The sequence below is a fragment of the Cebus imitator genome, unplaced genomic scaffold (assembly GCF_001604975.1).
Source record: "Cebus imitator isolate Cc_AM_T3 unplaced genomic scaffold, Cebus_imitator-1.0 Scaffold889, whole genome shotgun sequence".
NCBI lineage: Eukaryota > Metazoa > Chordata > Mammalia > Primates > Cebidae > Cebus > Cebus imitator.
Window position 1 is genome coordinate 1 of NW_016108204.1, and position 14637 is coordinate 14637.

A 14637-nucleotide genomic window follows, 5' to 3' on the forward strand; every position below is an offset into this window, starting at 1 on the left:
ATCTTTATGTGTGTAATTGCTTATTTAAATGTAATAATTAAATGGAGCAGCAAGTCAGACGCTTTAGAACATAAAGTATTAAGATGTGGAGGCTGAAGTTGGTCTTCCATTTGGTTTCCTTTCCATCTTGGTAAGAGTTAGTATATACATAAAACAAGTTAAATCTAAATTTAAAGGTGCATATTAATTTTCAAAAACAAATTAACTTGCTAATTTTTAATTAAATTAAGATAATTGAATTCTTTAAATGCACTTAGTGCTATGCAATTTACTTGATCTTTAAGGTATGCCTTACCAAACTATTAAAAAACTTTGAAGACATGCATTGTCTTACATATTTCATAGTACTATATTTGATACACTAGATTAATGAATTCCCATGAATCCTAAATTGACAACAAAATGGTAATTTTTAGTTTAATCACTAGATGGCAGTAGCTTACAATAATGCATTAAAAAAACTAAAGTCCTGTATTGCGGTTTTAAACGCTACTTTGTAGAATATATTAACCATACTGAACATCTTTTTTTTTTCTTTCTTATTCTCCTTTGACAGTAAGGGATGGGACTTAATCAGTGGTTCCATTTCTCTCGTGTTGGCAATTTAAGTTTTCTCCATGTCATGTGAAATGCTAAGCCAACAGTTTCAGGTATTTGCGTGACTATAACTGACAAAACATGTCCATAATTTGCTGCTCACTTATTTGGATGCCTACTAATTGAAATATATTTGCGAAGTCAATTATTTCCAATGCCTCTGTGCCTTCCTATAATGGTACATGCATCAGGGTTCCCATTCACCTGGCTTCTAGACTCAAAAAAAAAAAAAAAAAAAAAAAAAAAAAAAAAAGAAAAGAAAAGACAGACCAGGGGAAGTGAGACAACTCAATTTTAGCATAGGGCAGAACAAATGAAAACAGTTGGAGACTGACATGAAATTTGAACTCTTTATGTAAATGCATCAATAGTTTGTTTGAGAAATCAGAAATTCTAATCCAGCATTTGGGGTTAATAAATAAAAATCAAGCAAATAATTTCCCTCCCCCCCTTTTTTTTTGCAATTTCCTTATCCTAAAAAGTAGTATTTTTAAGTACTAAAAGGTAGTCTTGGCTTATATTAAGCATATTCACTATTACATTTCTATAGGTAAGAAAACATATTGTTTATTTTTGGCAGTTTTAATGCTTGCATAGAATCTTTGTGTATGCATAATTCTTTTATTTTACAAATGCAGAGATAAAAATAATGAGTATGATCTGGGGTCATCTTAAGTTGTGAAGCATTTGAATGCACATCTCTTAACCTTCTGAATCAAATCCAAAACACACAAGACCCTAGTACATCTGCAAATATCTGTAAGTGTTACTGGCGCCCTTGAAAGAGGAGTAATTTTCACATAAGGTCACAGACACCAGCACTTTGGTGTTATCTTTTCTCTTTTGGAGATGTAGATGAGCAAACTTACATCTTCATACTTTTCAAAAGCAGAAAGTATTGCGGCATGGTGATGTTTCCCTGACAAGAAACTACTCAGGGACACGGTGCCTAGGGTAACAACAGATTCTTAAGTCCAAATGGAAAACTGACTATCATTAGCCTATATTTTCTGTTAATCATTATTCCTCCTGCTCTTAACTTTTTATTTTTTGTTTTATTTTCAAAAATAAAAAATAAGAATACCTTTAGAACTAAAACATTCTTTCATAGCACTCTTAATTATATTTCTTTTATTCTTCTCCCCCATCAGATCCGAGTCTCCCAAGGCAAAGAGCCTGTTCACCTGCTGAGTTTGTTCAAAGACAAACCGCTCATTATTTACAAGAATGGAACATCAAAGAAAGGAGGTCAGGCACCTGCTCCCCCTACACGTCTCTTTCAAGTCCGGAGAAACCTGGCATCTATCACCAGAATTGTAGAGGTAATGTCACACATTCCATAAAACATGCCCTAGTAATGGACTTCCCAATGGACCTGAGCCATCAGTAAATACTAGACTTTTGGCAAGTAAACTCCCTTCATTTCTATAAGTAATCCACTGTTCAAAATTTTAAAAACACTAAAAACAGGAGAGTTAAGTAAAAAGTAAAACTCCAGATACCAGGCCTCTCATTTTTCAGTTGCAATGAACCCAAACAAATGAATTTTAAGAATACTATTACAAATTAGCTGTCAAAATCATGAGGCTGCTTAAGCTCCATCCTGAAAGGCCTGAGGTGGATGGATCACGGGTGATGGTCAGGTGACCGACCACAATGGAGAAATTGTAGAGGAAAGGCCCTCGTTTGCACAAGTGCAACAAATATGGGAGGCATGTCCTGCCACATTGGACCAGAACTGTAACTTAACTGGCCCAATGAGCTGTTTCTGACTGCTTCTGGGAGAGAAATCAAACCCCATGCAATGGTGCCACAAGATAAGAAGACCTTCAGGTATAGACAAGGCCAGCCTGCCCAGGTTTTTAAATGGCTGAGTGCTTTGACCTTAGGACAATCCTGTTATACCTTATCACCATTGAAAGCCCAGTCGCCTCGGTCACCATTGAAATCCAAGTCTCCCCCATCACTCTTACACTGCCTAGCAGACTCCACATATCAAGTCCGGAGCTCTTCCCAGCCTTCCCCTCCATACAAGCCAATCAGCAGACCCGTTAAGCCCGGGTTGATCATCTCATCCCTCCACCTGCAACTTCTCTAAGCCTCCCTCTGCCTGCACCTGATTTCTCTAAGTCTGTCCTCTGAGGACAGATTCCCCTGCAGCGTTCCCTAGTGGAAGTTGTGTTTTCCCAAGGCCCACTTACCATGGCCTCAGGATAGGGCTGGACAAGTTCCCTCCCTGCTGACTCTTACCTCTTGGATTTTATCTTGCCTCTCTCCTTTTTAATCAGACTTTCCCTACTCCAGACCTCTTGTGCTCTCATAGACTGAACTGCCTGTCCTTGCCCTCTTCTTTGATGGCTTCAGCCATTGTCTCACTATTTCCATCTCTCTGGCTTCTCTCTTCCAGCAGTCTTTTCCTTGACTGCATTTCATCTCACATTCACATGGTCCTAGACTACATTTTGCCATTTGCAGTAACTATAGCTCCTCAGAAATTTGTTCCAGTCATCTAATCAATGACAACTGTCTCCTGTCCTTTGGCCCCTTTTCTCCAGAATGCACATTCTGACAATTCTCTAGGCCTATAGCTGAATCCATGAACGCTCTGGCTCCTTCACACCCCATCCTTCATGTCCTCCTTTCTCCCGAGATCCCCAGCACCCACTTCTCTCTACTGATAACTCTGATTCAGAGTTCACAGAGAAGATAAATTTTGTTTAAATCACCTTATCCACTCCCCTGCAATTTCATCAATTTGTCTGCATCTGTATATATATTCTCTTTCCCTCCTTTTTTATGAAATAGATATCAAATTTTTATCTACATTTTTAAGTTCATAAATATATTAGCAATTTCCATATAATAAAGTATCTTATAAGTGAATAATATATACTATTATCCATAAATTAGCAATGAATAATATATTTGTGTAAAGTGATATATCAATAAGTTATTTATTAAATGTTTATTACATAGCCTATGGCTCCTATCTAAGGCCCAATTCCTCCCCTGCCCATCTGGCCAACAAATTCTATCCAGGATCCCTTCCTCTCTTGCTTTCCTAAGGAATCTCCTGGATTTCCGTCTTTCCCGTGCATTTATTCTGCTTCTAGTTCATCGTGATTGCAGGCAGTAATCTCCTGTCATTTCTGTATCATCAATTTATTTTTCTATCTGGAATCATTTACTTTGAACTACAAAGATGGCTGTAACAAAAACCTCCTGTCATTTCTTTAAAAACTGTGTCTTGACCTTGACCATGACCTTCTCCAGCTACTACATCATTTCTCTGTCCTTCTTAAGAGAACATATTATTGAAAGGTTTGTCTTAAGTGTTTTCACTCACTCACTATGCCTACTTTTTAAAGCCAGTTCTCTCTAAAGCCACCTCAATCAGGTGTCCATCCCACTAGTCCACTGAAACGGTTTTTATCTAGTTTGCCAATGACCTCCCCCATGCCACAATCAAAGGTCACTTCTCTGATCTCATTTTTCTCAGCCTCCCACTAGCATTTGCCAGTCAGCTTTCCCAGGTTTATTGAACACTTCTTTTTTCACTAGGTGAACGTATCCCCACACTTACTTACCATGGTTTCTTCCTAACCTACTGGCCACTCCTCCTGGGGTCGTTTGCTGGGTTTTCCTCTTCTGCTTGAACTCTAAGTCCTTGGGCGCTCCAAGCCTCAGCCTTGGCCCTTTCACCATGGTCTCATTCAGTCATATGGTTTAAATGCTGGCATATGTATTGATCTCATCCAGAACCTTCTGTACACACCTTCTGTGTTTAATTATGACTACTTTTTTGACATTTAAAAACTATGACATTTAAACACACATTAACTATGAGCATTCTCAGTTGATTTCAGATGGGAAAGTCAACCAAAATGCACCATTGTTACATTCTGATCTCTTCCCCAGTGGGTATTCCTTTATGAGACCTCATCAGCTGCTTGCAGTGCATCTCTTTACCTCCCTGCAGCCTCTCAAACCAGATTTCACATTCCTAGCCTCTCTAAAATGCACCAGTCAAGATCATTTTACAACTCTTCCTGTCTTCTTTTCCTGGCAGGCTACGGCTTTATAAAGGTTCTGTTTTAGATCTCATTTCCTGATCTCACAACAGTCTAGGCACGGGTCTCTTGTCACCTTCTATCCATCATCCTGGCTCTTTCCTCTGTACCCATAATGAGATGTATAGATTAGAAATTGGAGGCTCGGGAAGCTAGACTTGGTTCCTGTAATTCTCCACCATCACATCTGATAGATTTCTTGGAGCTTGGTCTGTGAGGCCTCCTTCCTGCTGGGAGAGGAATTTAACCATTTTCCTGAATTTTCCCAATTCCTGGACATGCCTTTAAAACTTCCAACAGCCACTCCTTCCTCCTCTTGTGGTCTCTCCTTGGAAAGCCTCCTGACAAACCTGGTGAAATTCAACTCTCCACATTGTGGATGCCTTAATCCTGGCAGTTCAGTGTGGTTGGCCAAGCAGCACCATTTGGCACAGCACATCACCCCTGTCTTCTTAAAGCATTTTCCTCATTTGCCTCAAGATCACTACACTCTCTTGTTTTCCTCCCTCTCAGCTGCTCCCCTCAGTCTTGCTTTCTGGTTCTTCTTCCTCTTTCTGGAATCACACATCATACTTGTTCCACAATTATGCAGAAAGTCATACCAGTGACATAGTACCACAGTCATATGTTCAGAAGGTTCTCATAGTGATGGACACAGAGTCATAAATTCACAAGTGACACAGACCACAGTGCTCCTACTCTAAGGTTTAAAACACCATGGAGGTATCCCAGAGCTGCCTTGATTTAATTTCCTGGGATAGGGCAGAAGGCTATGGATGCTTTGCCACAGTCACAGTTTCTGGGACATGTTTATTGAGGGAGCAGCAATGAATTTTAATCACTGTTTTATTTTTCTTCATATTTCCAGGTTGATGTTGATGCAAATTTACTGAATTCTAACGATGCTTTTTTCCTGAAACTGCCACAAAATAGTGGCTACATCTGGATAGGAAAAGGTGCTAGCCAGGAGGAGGAGAAGGGAGCAGAGTATGTAGCAGGTGTCCTCAAGTGCAAAACCTCAAGGATCCAAGAAGGCAAGGAACCAGGTGTGTGCTGTGGGGCCAAGGGCACTAACTAGAATATATATTGATATGATGGCTAATCATCCTTTTTTCACCAAAAAGTCACTTTCTAAAGACTTATAAGGGTTAACACTCTCTCCATTAGTTGGGGTTGGTGATGGTACCTGATTTCTTTAAGTAACTTCTCAACATTGATGTCAAAGTGAGATAATGTTTGTTCATGTAAAGCAATAGCAAGCATATGTCCCTGAAAATGCACTGGATGACTGAGTGTGTTTTCCACAGAGGAGTTCTGGAATTCCCTTGGAGGGAAAAAAGACTACCAGACCTCACCACTACTAGAAATCCAGGCTGAAGATCATCCACCTCGGCTTTACGGCTGCTCTAACAAAACTGGAAGATTCATTGTAAGTGTCTTTAAACAGTGGGATAGAACCTAACAATGCTGGGAGGGGCATTACCATGTGGCTCTGACACTGTCAGACGTGCTATTGTTTTGAATCTCAGTTTCAGCCTGCCTGCAAACCATGCTCTACACAGGCTGTTTTTTTTTTTACTTTTATTTTAAGTTCAAGGGTAAATGTGTAGGTTCATTACATAGGTAAACTTGTGTCATGGGGGTTTGTCGTACTGATTATTTCATCACCCAGGTATTAGGCCTAGTATCCATTAGCTATTTTTCCTCATCCTCTCCTTCCTCCCACCCTTCACCCTTTGATAGGCCCCAGTGTATGCTGTTCCCCTCTATGTGCCCACGTGTTCTCATCATTTAACTCCTACTTACAAGTGAGAACATGCAGTATTTGGTTTTCTGTTCCTTACACAAGGTATTTTTAAGGGATAATGATGTAATGAAAGTGAAAGCATTAATACTGTTATGTCCAATATAGATCAAGCTGCTCTTAAAAATACCAGCTACTTTACACCTCTGTGAGCATGCAGTTGCTGTATGAATATGTATGTGGTTGGATTTCTTAATTTAATAATTTGGCATTTTCTATGGGCAGCAATTGTTGTTTCTGATCAAACTATGTAAATTTTACAAGTCAATTTCCCAGCTGAGAAAAAATTTTCACCATGTTGACTGAATTAAAAACATTATGGAAATATGATCATTGGGCAAAATCACAGAAAGCTATATATGCAGTTGCAAATTAACTGAAATCAACAGGAATGATTCATTCCATAGTCATTTACAGGCTTTGACTTCTAGTCAATCAGAAGTAAAGTTAGAAGTATGTGTATACATGTCTTATTTCAAGCTACTATAACAAAAATCCCATTAACTGTGTGGTTGAAACCACAAACATTTATTTTTCACAGTTCTGAAGGCTGGGAAGTCCACGATCGAGGCACCAGCAGATCTGACGTCTGGTGAGGGACCACTTTCTAGTCTCCTTGTGTCCTCACATGGCCAAGAGAGCAAGCTCTAGTCTCATTCTTTCCTTATAAGGACACTAAGCAGGGGCACTGCACCCTCATGGCCTCGTGAACCTAATTACCTCCCAAAGGCCCCACCTCCTACTACCATGCTACTGGAGTTAACAAGGAATTCTGGGGGAAACAAACATGCAATACAAAACAATACAAGAGCGATTTTACACTGCACTCTGGAATATCCTGGACCACAGCCTCTCACCTCAGTTTCAAAAAAAATGTTATACTCTGTTTGATGTACTAAGTTTTCGGTAAATTTTTCATTTAAAGAATTAATTCCTCTTTTATATAAAATTTGATCTACAGATTTTGGTCAACATGTCCTAGTGAATGAATGCAAACTTTATTTTTCAGCACAGGAAAGAAAATTTCCCATGTACTTTGCCAGATACTTTGATTACTAGAAATAAAATTATTTGAGATGAAGTGGTTCAAGTCCCACTTGCAGCTTATAAATGATTTGACCTACAAGTTAAAGATTTAAGCAGTGCATTGAGATAAATACTTGGTTGCTATATACAACAATTTGTTCACCTACTTTACAGGAAATCCCTGACCTTGTTATATTTTATAGATTTGTCATCAGAAAAATCTGCCATTTTATTGTTTTGACTGTTAACTTGATATTGCATCCAAGCAACTTATATTTTAGCATATGCTTCTGCAATTTCCTATTAGCATTATTTATCAACATTGCTATAAATAAGTTGTTTGTTTCCAAGAAAGATATGTTTTACAAAAATAAATACCGAGCCTTTGTTCTCAGTTGGGTTTTAAAAAAATCTGTTAGTTTTTGGCTTTTTGTTATGCACATATATTAGCCTTTAGGAGAAATATACATTTCCTCTGCAGCAATTCACTTTCTTGTTTGATATCTGGAACCCCTTCTGCTCTCTTCATAGTTTAAGGAAAAGGATTATTGCTAAAAGGTATTTGATCTTATAATTACTATCAGAAAGTAGGCTTTACACGTGTAGATTTCTATGAGGCAGCTACAAGGCAGCAGAAACTATTAGCTAAAAGCACTGCTTTTAGAACTAATCTGCCCACGTGTTGTCACTTAACTGGTGGTAGTACTTGATGGCTGTGTGACTTTAGGCTGGTTACTGAGTCTTGGCTGTATTTGTCTCAACTGAAAAATGGCGATAATCATAGTATCTACTTCAAAGGGTTGTGAAAATTAAATTAGCTGATGCATGTAAAAGATTAGCACAGTGCCTCACACCAAGTAAGTGCTAAAGTTATTCTTTTTTCAATCATTATGTGATTGTTATATGTCCTATAAAAAGATAATATAAACAAATTATTTGCCCCCTAAATGGTTAGGGCTTTTTGTTTGTTTTGTATAACAATCTCAAAATCTCATCAGACTATAACAAACATGAATTGTCATGGTGAGATGTCTGCATGCTACCTGGAACTAGGTTCGTCTAAGCTGGGTGCATGTTTTAGGTTTATGCATATTTTTCCAGGGACAAAGCCAAGGACACAAAAGGCCCCTGATGAGTCACCTTTGTTAATATGACATGGCCCAAGGCCCCGGTCAGCTCCACTACACTGCAAAGTTACATGACAGAGGGAGTAAATAAAGAATTGAGAACCATAATCCAAACTCCTGCCTAAGGATCAGAGGGTTTTCACCCAGAATTCTCCAAAAATGAACTTTACATTAATACATGCCCATTGATACTGGATGGATGAAGCTAACCCTTCCATTACCCTTTAATGCTAACTATAATGTAACACAAATTAACCCGTTAAAAATAAAAACAAAATTTTGCACATGCAATATTATGTTATAATGTCATCTTATTGAAAATTTTTGATTTATTAAAATTAGCAGGCGTATTGACTTTTTAAAAGTAATCTTGACCTACAAAATGAAAGATAATTTAATACTCAGACCATAAACTCAAATATCTTTGGGAACTAGATAGGCAACATAAATCTGTGAAACAACTAGTCATAAGGGACTGGAAGTACAAAGGACTGTAAGCAAATTGACTATATATGTGGGCATTCAAATGTGTCAACCTTAAAGATGAGATTTAGAAAACATGATTAATTGTATAGTTTATGGAAATGCAAGGCTTAAGGATAGCCACCCGGGAAACACTGACTCCAAATGAATGGGATCAGCATTTTAAAGTGGAGGATTTCACGTTTCACTGACCATAAGCAGACAGAGAAATTTAAGCAGGATTATGTAATTTTTTTAAATATTAGACCAGTGTATACTTATAGTGATTTGATTAGTTACAGATTGCTATTAAAACATTTCAAGGAAGAGTACTTTCTTACTCTGTGGGGAGTGATGATCTGAGGGTGGTCTTATCTCTGGCACCCTTTCGTATTCCTGATTATTTGCAGAAAAAAAGGCAAAAGTTGGAGTGCATGCCTCAAGACTCAGGCCACATAGCCACATTCCTTTTAAAGCTCAGAACACTTTAAGGTTCCACCAGCTTTATATTTGAATTACTTAATTTCACAAATGTGGTGTTTATATTAAACACTGTGCTGGCCAAATAAAATACCATCAGTTTGTAATGCCAAATGATTGAAATTTTTATTACCTGAAAAAGAAGGAAAAAATTACTACTAAATTTTATTTTCACTATGCTCAAAAAAAAAAAAGAAAAAACAGGGCATTTATATCCTATGCATTAGAAATATTACTGCTTTACTGTTTGCTCATATAGCTTTTTATACCTTTCAGATTGAGGAAGTTCCAGGAGAGTTCACCCAGGATGATTTAGCAGAAGATGATGTCATGTTACTAGATGCTTGGGAACAGGTAAAACTACACTTTGTTCATAACAAGAGAATACATTTTGGGTTGGGAGATGACAGAACTTGCTTTGAGAAATGGTAAGTCTAGATATAAATGAGCCTAAAGATTTAGACTGTATTAAAATACACACACACACACACACAAACACACACACACACACACACAGAGAGAGTAAAAAATGAAACTAATACATATGGCACGTTGATTTCTTACTATGAAAATATTCCAGAGCTACCATCTTTGGTTTTACAGTTGTAGGCAAAAAATTATGTTTTTTTTATTTAATTGTAAAAGTTACTCATTCCTAATTTGTTTATAATTCATTTAACTAATAAGTGCATTAGTGTGTACAATGTCCTGGGGGTACAATGCCATTTAGGAAAGCGACATATCCAAAGTTTCTCTTGAAATTTGACAGGAAGTCATGGGTACCCCTCCCTTAGGGAAGAAAACAGGCAAAATTGTTTTGAATCTACACGATAAAATATGTTACTGTTTTATGTATCTTAATTTTCAAGAAAAATAATGGTGATTCGACATGCCACATCGAATAGTTTTTTTAAGGTCCACGTAAATTAACAGTGAAAGAGAAAAGTACATACATTATGAATTAAATCATATAGAACAAGTGTGAAATGCTTATCTGAATTAGGCCTAGTCTTAGAGTCAAGCACAGAGATTGTTCCTTTTAAGTTTGTTCCCAATTGACAAACCATTCAGTTATATCACACCCTAGCTTCTGATCTACAATGACTATGTTTGACTTGATGGCCCAACATCAGATTCTTGCCAAGTTAATGAATTACCTATTTCTAGATTAGATTTAAATCTCCAGGTCAATAAAACACTCTGTGTATTTAAGAATTTATGCAGCTGGGTGCACAGTGGCTCATGCCTGTATTCCCAGCACTTTGGGAAGCTGACGCGGGTGGATCACGAGGTCAGGAGTTCAAGATCAGCCTGGCCAACATGGTGAAACCCCATCTCTACTAAAAAATACAATATTTATCCGGGCGTGGTAGCAGGTGCCTGTATTTCCAGCTACTCAGGAGGCCAAGGCAGGAGAATTGCTTGTACCTGGGAGGCAGAGGTTGTAATAAGCCGAGATCACCCCACTGGCACCCCAGCCTAGGTGACAGAGCAAGACTCTGTCTCAAAAATAAGAATAGTAATAACAAAAGAATTCATGCTTCCTTACTGATATATATTTAATTTTTCTTATATTTAGTTAACTCTGTTGTTTCTGTAATCATCAATACTTTTTAGAATATTTACCATGCCATCTTTCATTTTTTAAAATCGTACTTTTTATTTACTCTACCATGCTGTCATGGTTTGTTCCATGCCCTGCACACAAATATTTCAGCACTTTCTGTATGAATTAGAGTACAGTCTAAACATAACAGACCAAAATTGCTCTGCCAACAAGTGATTTTAAAGTGATTTCAATGGCCAGGTGCGATGGGCTTACGCCTGTAATCCCAGCACTTTGGGAGGCCAAGGTGGGCCGATCACGTAGTTGGAGACCAGCCTGGCCAATGTGGTGAAACCCCATCTCAAAACAAAAAGTGATTTCAATGTAAGGTAATTTAGGAACTTTTTTTTCATCATTAAAGTACCCAACCCACACATTTGACAAGGAGGATATATACAGATTGCATAATTTATCACTTTTTAAAAAAAACCTTACTATTTAAACACTAAACATTATAGCATTTTTACCAACATCTTATAGGGAGGGCACGCTACTAGAGGAGATAAACACTAACCTTAAGTCAGAGGTTCCTAGAGGGAGTCTGGGATCACCAGTCAACAAGCTCTGTGTCTAGATGTGGTCCCTTCCAGCCGACGTCCACATCTAGGAAACGGGGATAGTGACTGTGTAAGTAAGGCCAAGAGAAAATCTCCCCTTCGCTGTCCGAAGGGTCACATAAAAATCAGTTGATAAAAGGCAGATTAATAGGAGAAAAGACATACAAATACATGAATGTGCACAGGAGTCATACAGAATGTAATAACTAAAGAAATGGCCAGACGGTTGATCCTTTTGTACCATTTTGAAGTTACAGAAAGAATGGGGGATTGGAGGAGGGCAAAGCTGGTTATGGGAGACAGAGAAGAGGCCTCGCCAGGAAAGGTGGTGATGTTACAGATAAAACCTCACATAAAGTATAGATGGTAAATGTTTCTTTCAAACCTTTAAGGGTATCAGACTCTCAGTAAATCTTCCCTAGATGCCAAAAAGGGAGGGCCTCAGAGAAAGCCTGCTGTATCAATGCAGATTCTCTACAGATGCAAATCTCCTTCCACAAAAGGCAGATTTGCAGGGCTATTTCTGTTTGCTAGTCCCCTGAACAGCTATATTGAAATATGTCAAAGAAGTGTATTTAGAGGTGAAATATTTTGGTTTCCTTTGACTGCCATCACACCCTAGGGGGTGGATGAAAAAAAAATCCACCCAATCTGTTGTTTTTATGAAAGGTCACTTTATAAACTAGAAAATACCATGTAAATATAAAATATCCAAGTGTGAAATGTGAAATGAAACTGGTTGGATATAATTTAGATGTCTCCTGATGAGTGTGAACACTGGGAAAGTGATGGTACCTCTCTGGGTCACCGCCTCCACCTCCCTAACTTCTGGGGATGTTGTGAGGATTCAATGAGCAGTGTGTGTGAAGCACTTTGCATAGGGCCTAGTACTGAGTCAACACCCCAGAAACCATACATATTGTTATTGTTTCATTTTTCAGATATTTATTTGGATTGGCAAAGATGCTAATGAAGTTGAGAAAAAAGAATCTCTGAAGTCTGGTAAGCTGAATCAATGGACAACTATGGCAGTAACCTGTCGCTATTATGACCAAGTGTCTGACTGCTCTTTGCCACCATGTCTTACAATAATACAATTCAAAATCGAGAAGTAGTTTAGCATTCATCCTCAAAACTAAAGAGTAATGGGATTTTTTGAACTGAAGAATTTCAGAATAGGCACAAGAAAAAAATATGTTATCTAATTTAAAATAGAATTATATCAAGGTAACCTGAAAAACTTAAATTCACTTCAACCTTTGTTTTATTATACGAAGAGTAAAACCTCCATGACTGCAATAAGCCAGATTTTTTAAACTTCCTTTTGACTAATGCTGTTCTTTCTGGCACAATTTTCCTTTTATTGAAAAGTATAACAATAATTATGCCACAAGGACAGTTCCATAAATCTTGGAATTCTCTCAGGCATTAATGAGACTCACATGATGCCTTTCATGGCAAATGACAGAAATCAAATGAAATCGTTTTTATTTGTCTACCTGGTCAATGGAAATGTAATTCATTACCTTCATTTGAAGAATTTTATTCAAATTTTATTCATTTTCAACGTGGCCAGTATTTGTTCTTCAAGAAATTTATTTTATTACTTTTATTGGAAGAATTTTCTATCTATATTTACTTTAGTTTAAACCAAACTAACTGAATTTATATGTCTTTATAACTCTTTTTAGCAAAAATGTACCTTGAGACAGACCCTTCTGGAAGAGACAAGAGGACACCAATTGTCATCATAAAGCAGGGCCATGAGCCACCCACGTTCACAGGCTGGTTCCTGGGCTGGGATTCCAGCAGGTGGTAAATCCGGTGTTTGTAAAAACCAAACAAACATTACAAGCCAGTTATCCCATTGGTGTTTTGGTAGAGGAAAAGAAAAAGCTTTTTTATTTGTCTTTTGAAAATTAAGGCCAGGGTGGTGGCTCACGCCTGTAATCTCAGCACTTTGGGAGGCCAAGGCGGGTAGGTCATTTGAGGTCAAGAGTTAGAGACCACCCTGGTCAACATGGAAAAACCCCATCTCTACTAAAAATACAAAAAAACTAGCTGGGCATGGTGGTGCGCACCTGTAATCCTAGCTTTTCGGGAGACTGAGGCAGGAGAATTGCTTGAGCCCGGGAGGCTGAGGTTGCAGTGAGCCGAGATTGTGCTACTGCACTCCAACCTGGGCAACAGAGTGAGACTTTGTCTCTAAAAATAAAAAAATTAAAAAAAAAAATTAACCTCAACCAAACATATTTTTTAATGCTTAGTTTTGATTTGAAATTCTTCTTAAACTGGAATTTTCTTACATTAATATATTAAAATAACCTAAAGGAAACTTTCATTATGGGCCAATATTAGCTCTTCTGGAAAGTGATTTATATCTTTTTTTTTAATGACTTTTAAACATAAATTAGTATGCACAACCTAGAGAGATTTGTCAGGTAGGAAATTTTATCATGCAGTAGCCATTCATCAACATCAAACATGTTTTTTAACATGCCAGAGAAGAAATCTGTAATGCCTTGGAAGTTACTCTCTTTTCTGTATATTCTGTTCAAAAGATGTGTATGGCTTTAACAGTTTGTTGTTATTTTCCTTCTTTAATCAATGTGACTTTGATGCCATTAACTCCTGAGTGTTATTTTCTAAGAGGAATTTTATCTTTTTTTAACCTTTTTAAAAGCCTTTGAAAACAGTTCTTTCATGACAAAATGAACTGTATTGTTATCCACTTAAATATATATATTTGACAGTAAATGTTTAATATCACAAAAGATACATATAGAGAAATTTCACTAGTGTCTTTCATTATTAAAATACATCTCCTTGAAAGTTTTGTGTTACAACATTTTATTCAAATTTGATGATTTAATTACACTATTAATTTTAAGGTAAAATACTTCTATGC

At 37.4% G+C, this 14637-nt stretch overlaps 1 protein-coding gene across 1 annotated transcript; it reads left to right on the forward strand.

The window, feature by feature from the left end:
• Positions 1-1748: 1748 nt before the first annotated feature.
• LOC108298118 (adseverin) lies at positions 1749-13692 on the forward strand (the record flags this gene model as incomplete). The annotated part of the gene is made up of 6 exons (XM_017520847.2): positions 1749-1919; positions 5536-5713; positions 5975-6096; positions 9843-9920; positions 12671-12731; positions 13421-13692. Coding segments are annotated over 6 exons (738 nt in total), but the record flags the coding sequence as incomplete, so codon positions are not given.
• Between the last annotated feature and the right edge of the window lie 945 nt (positions 13693-14637).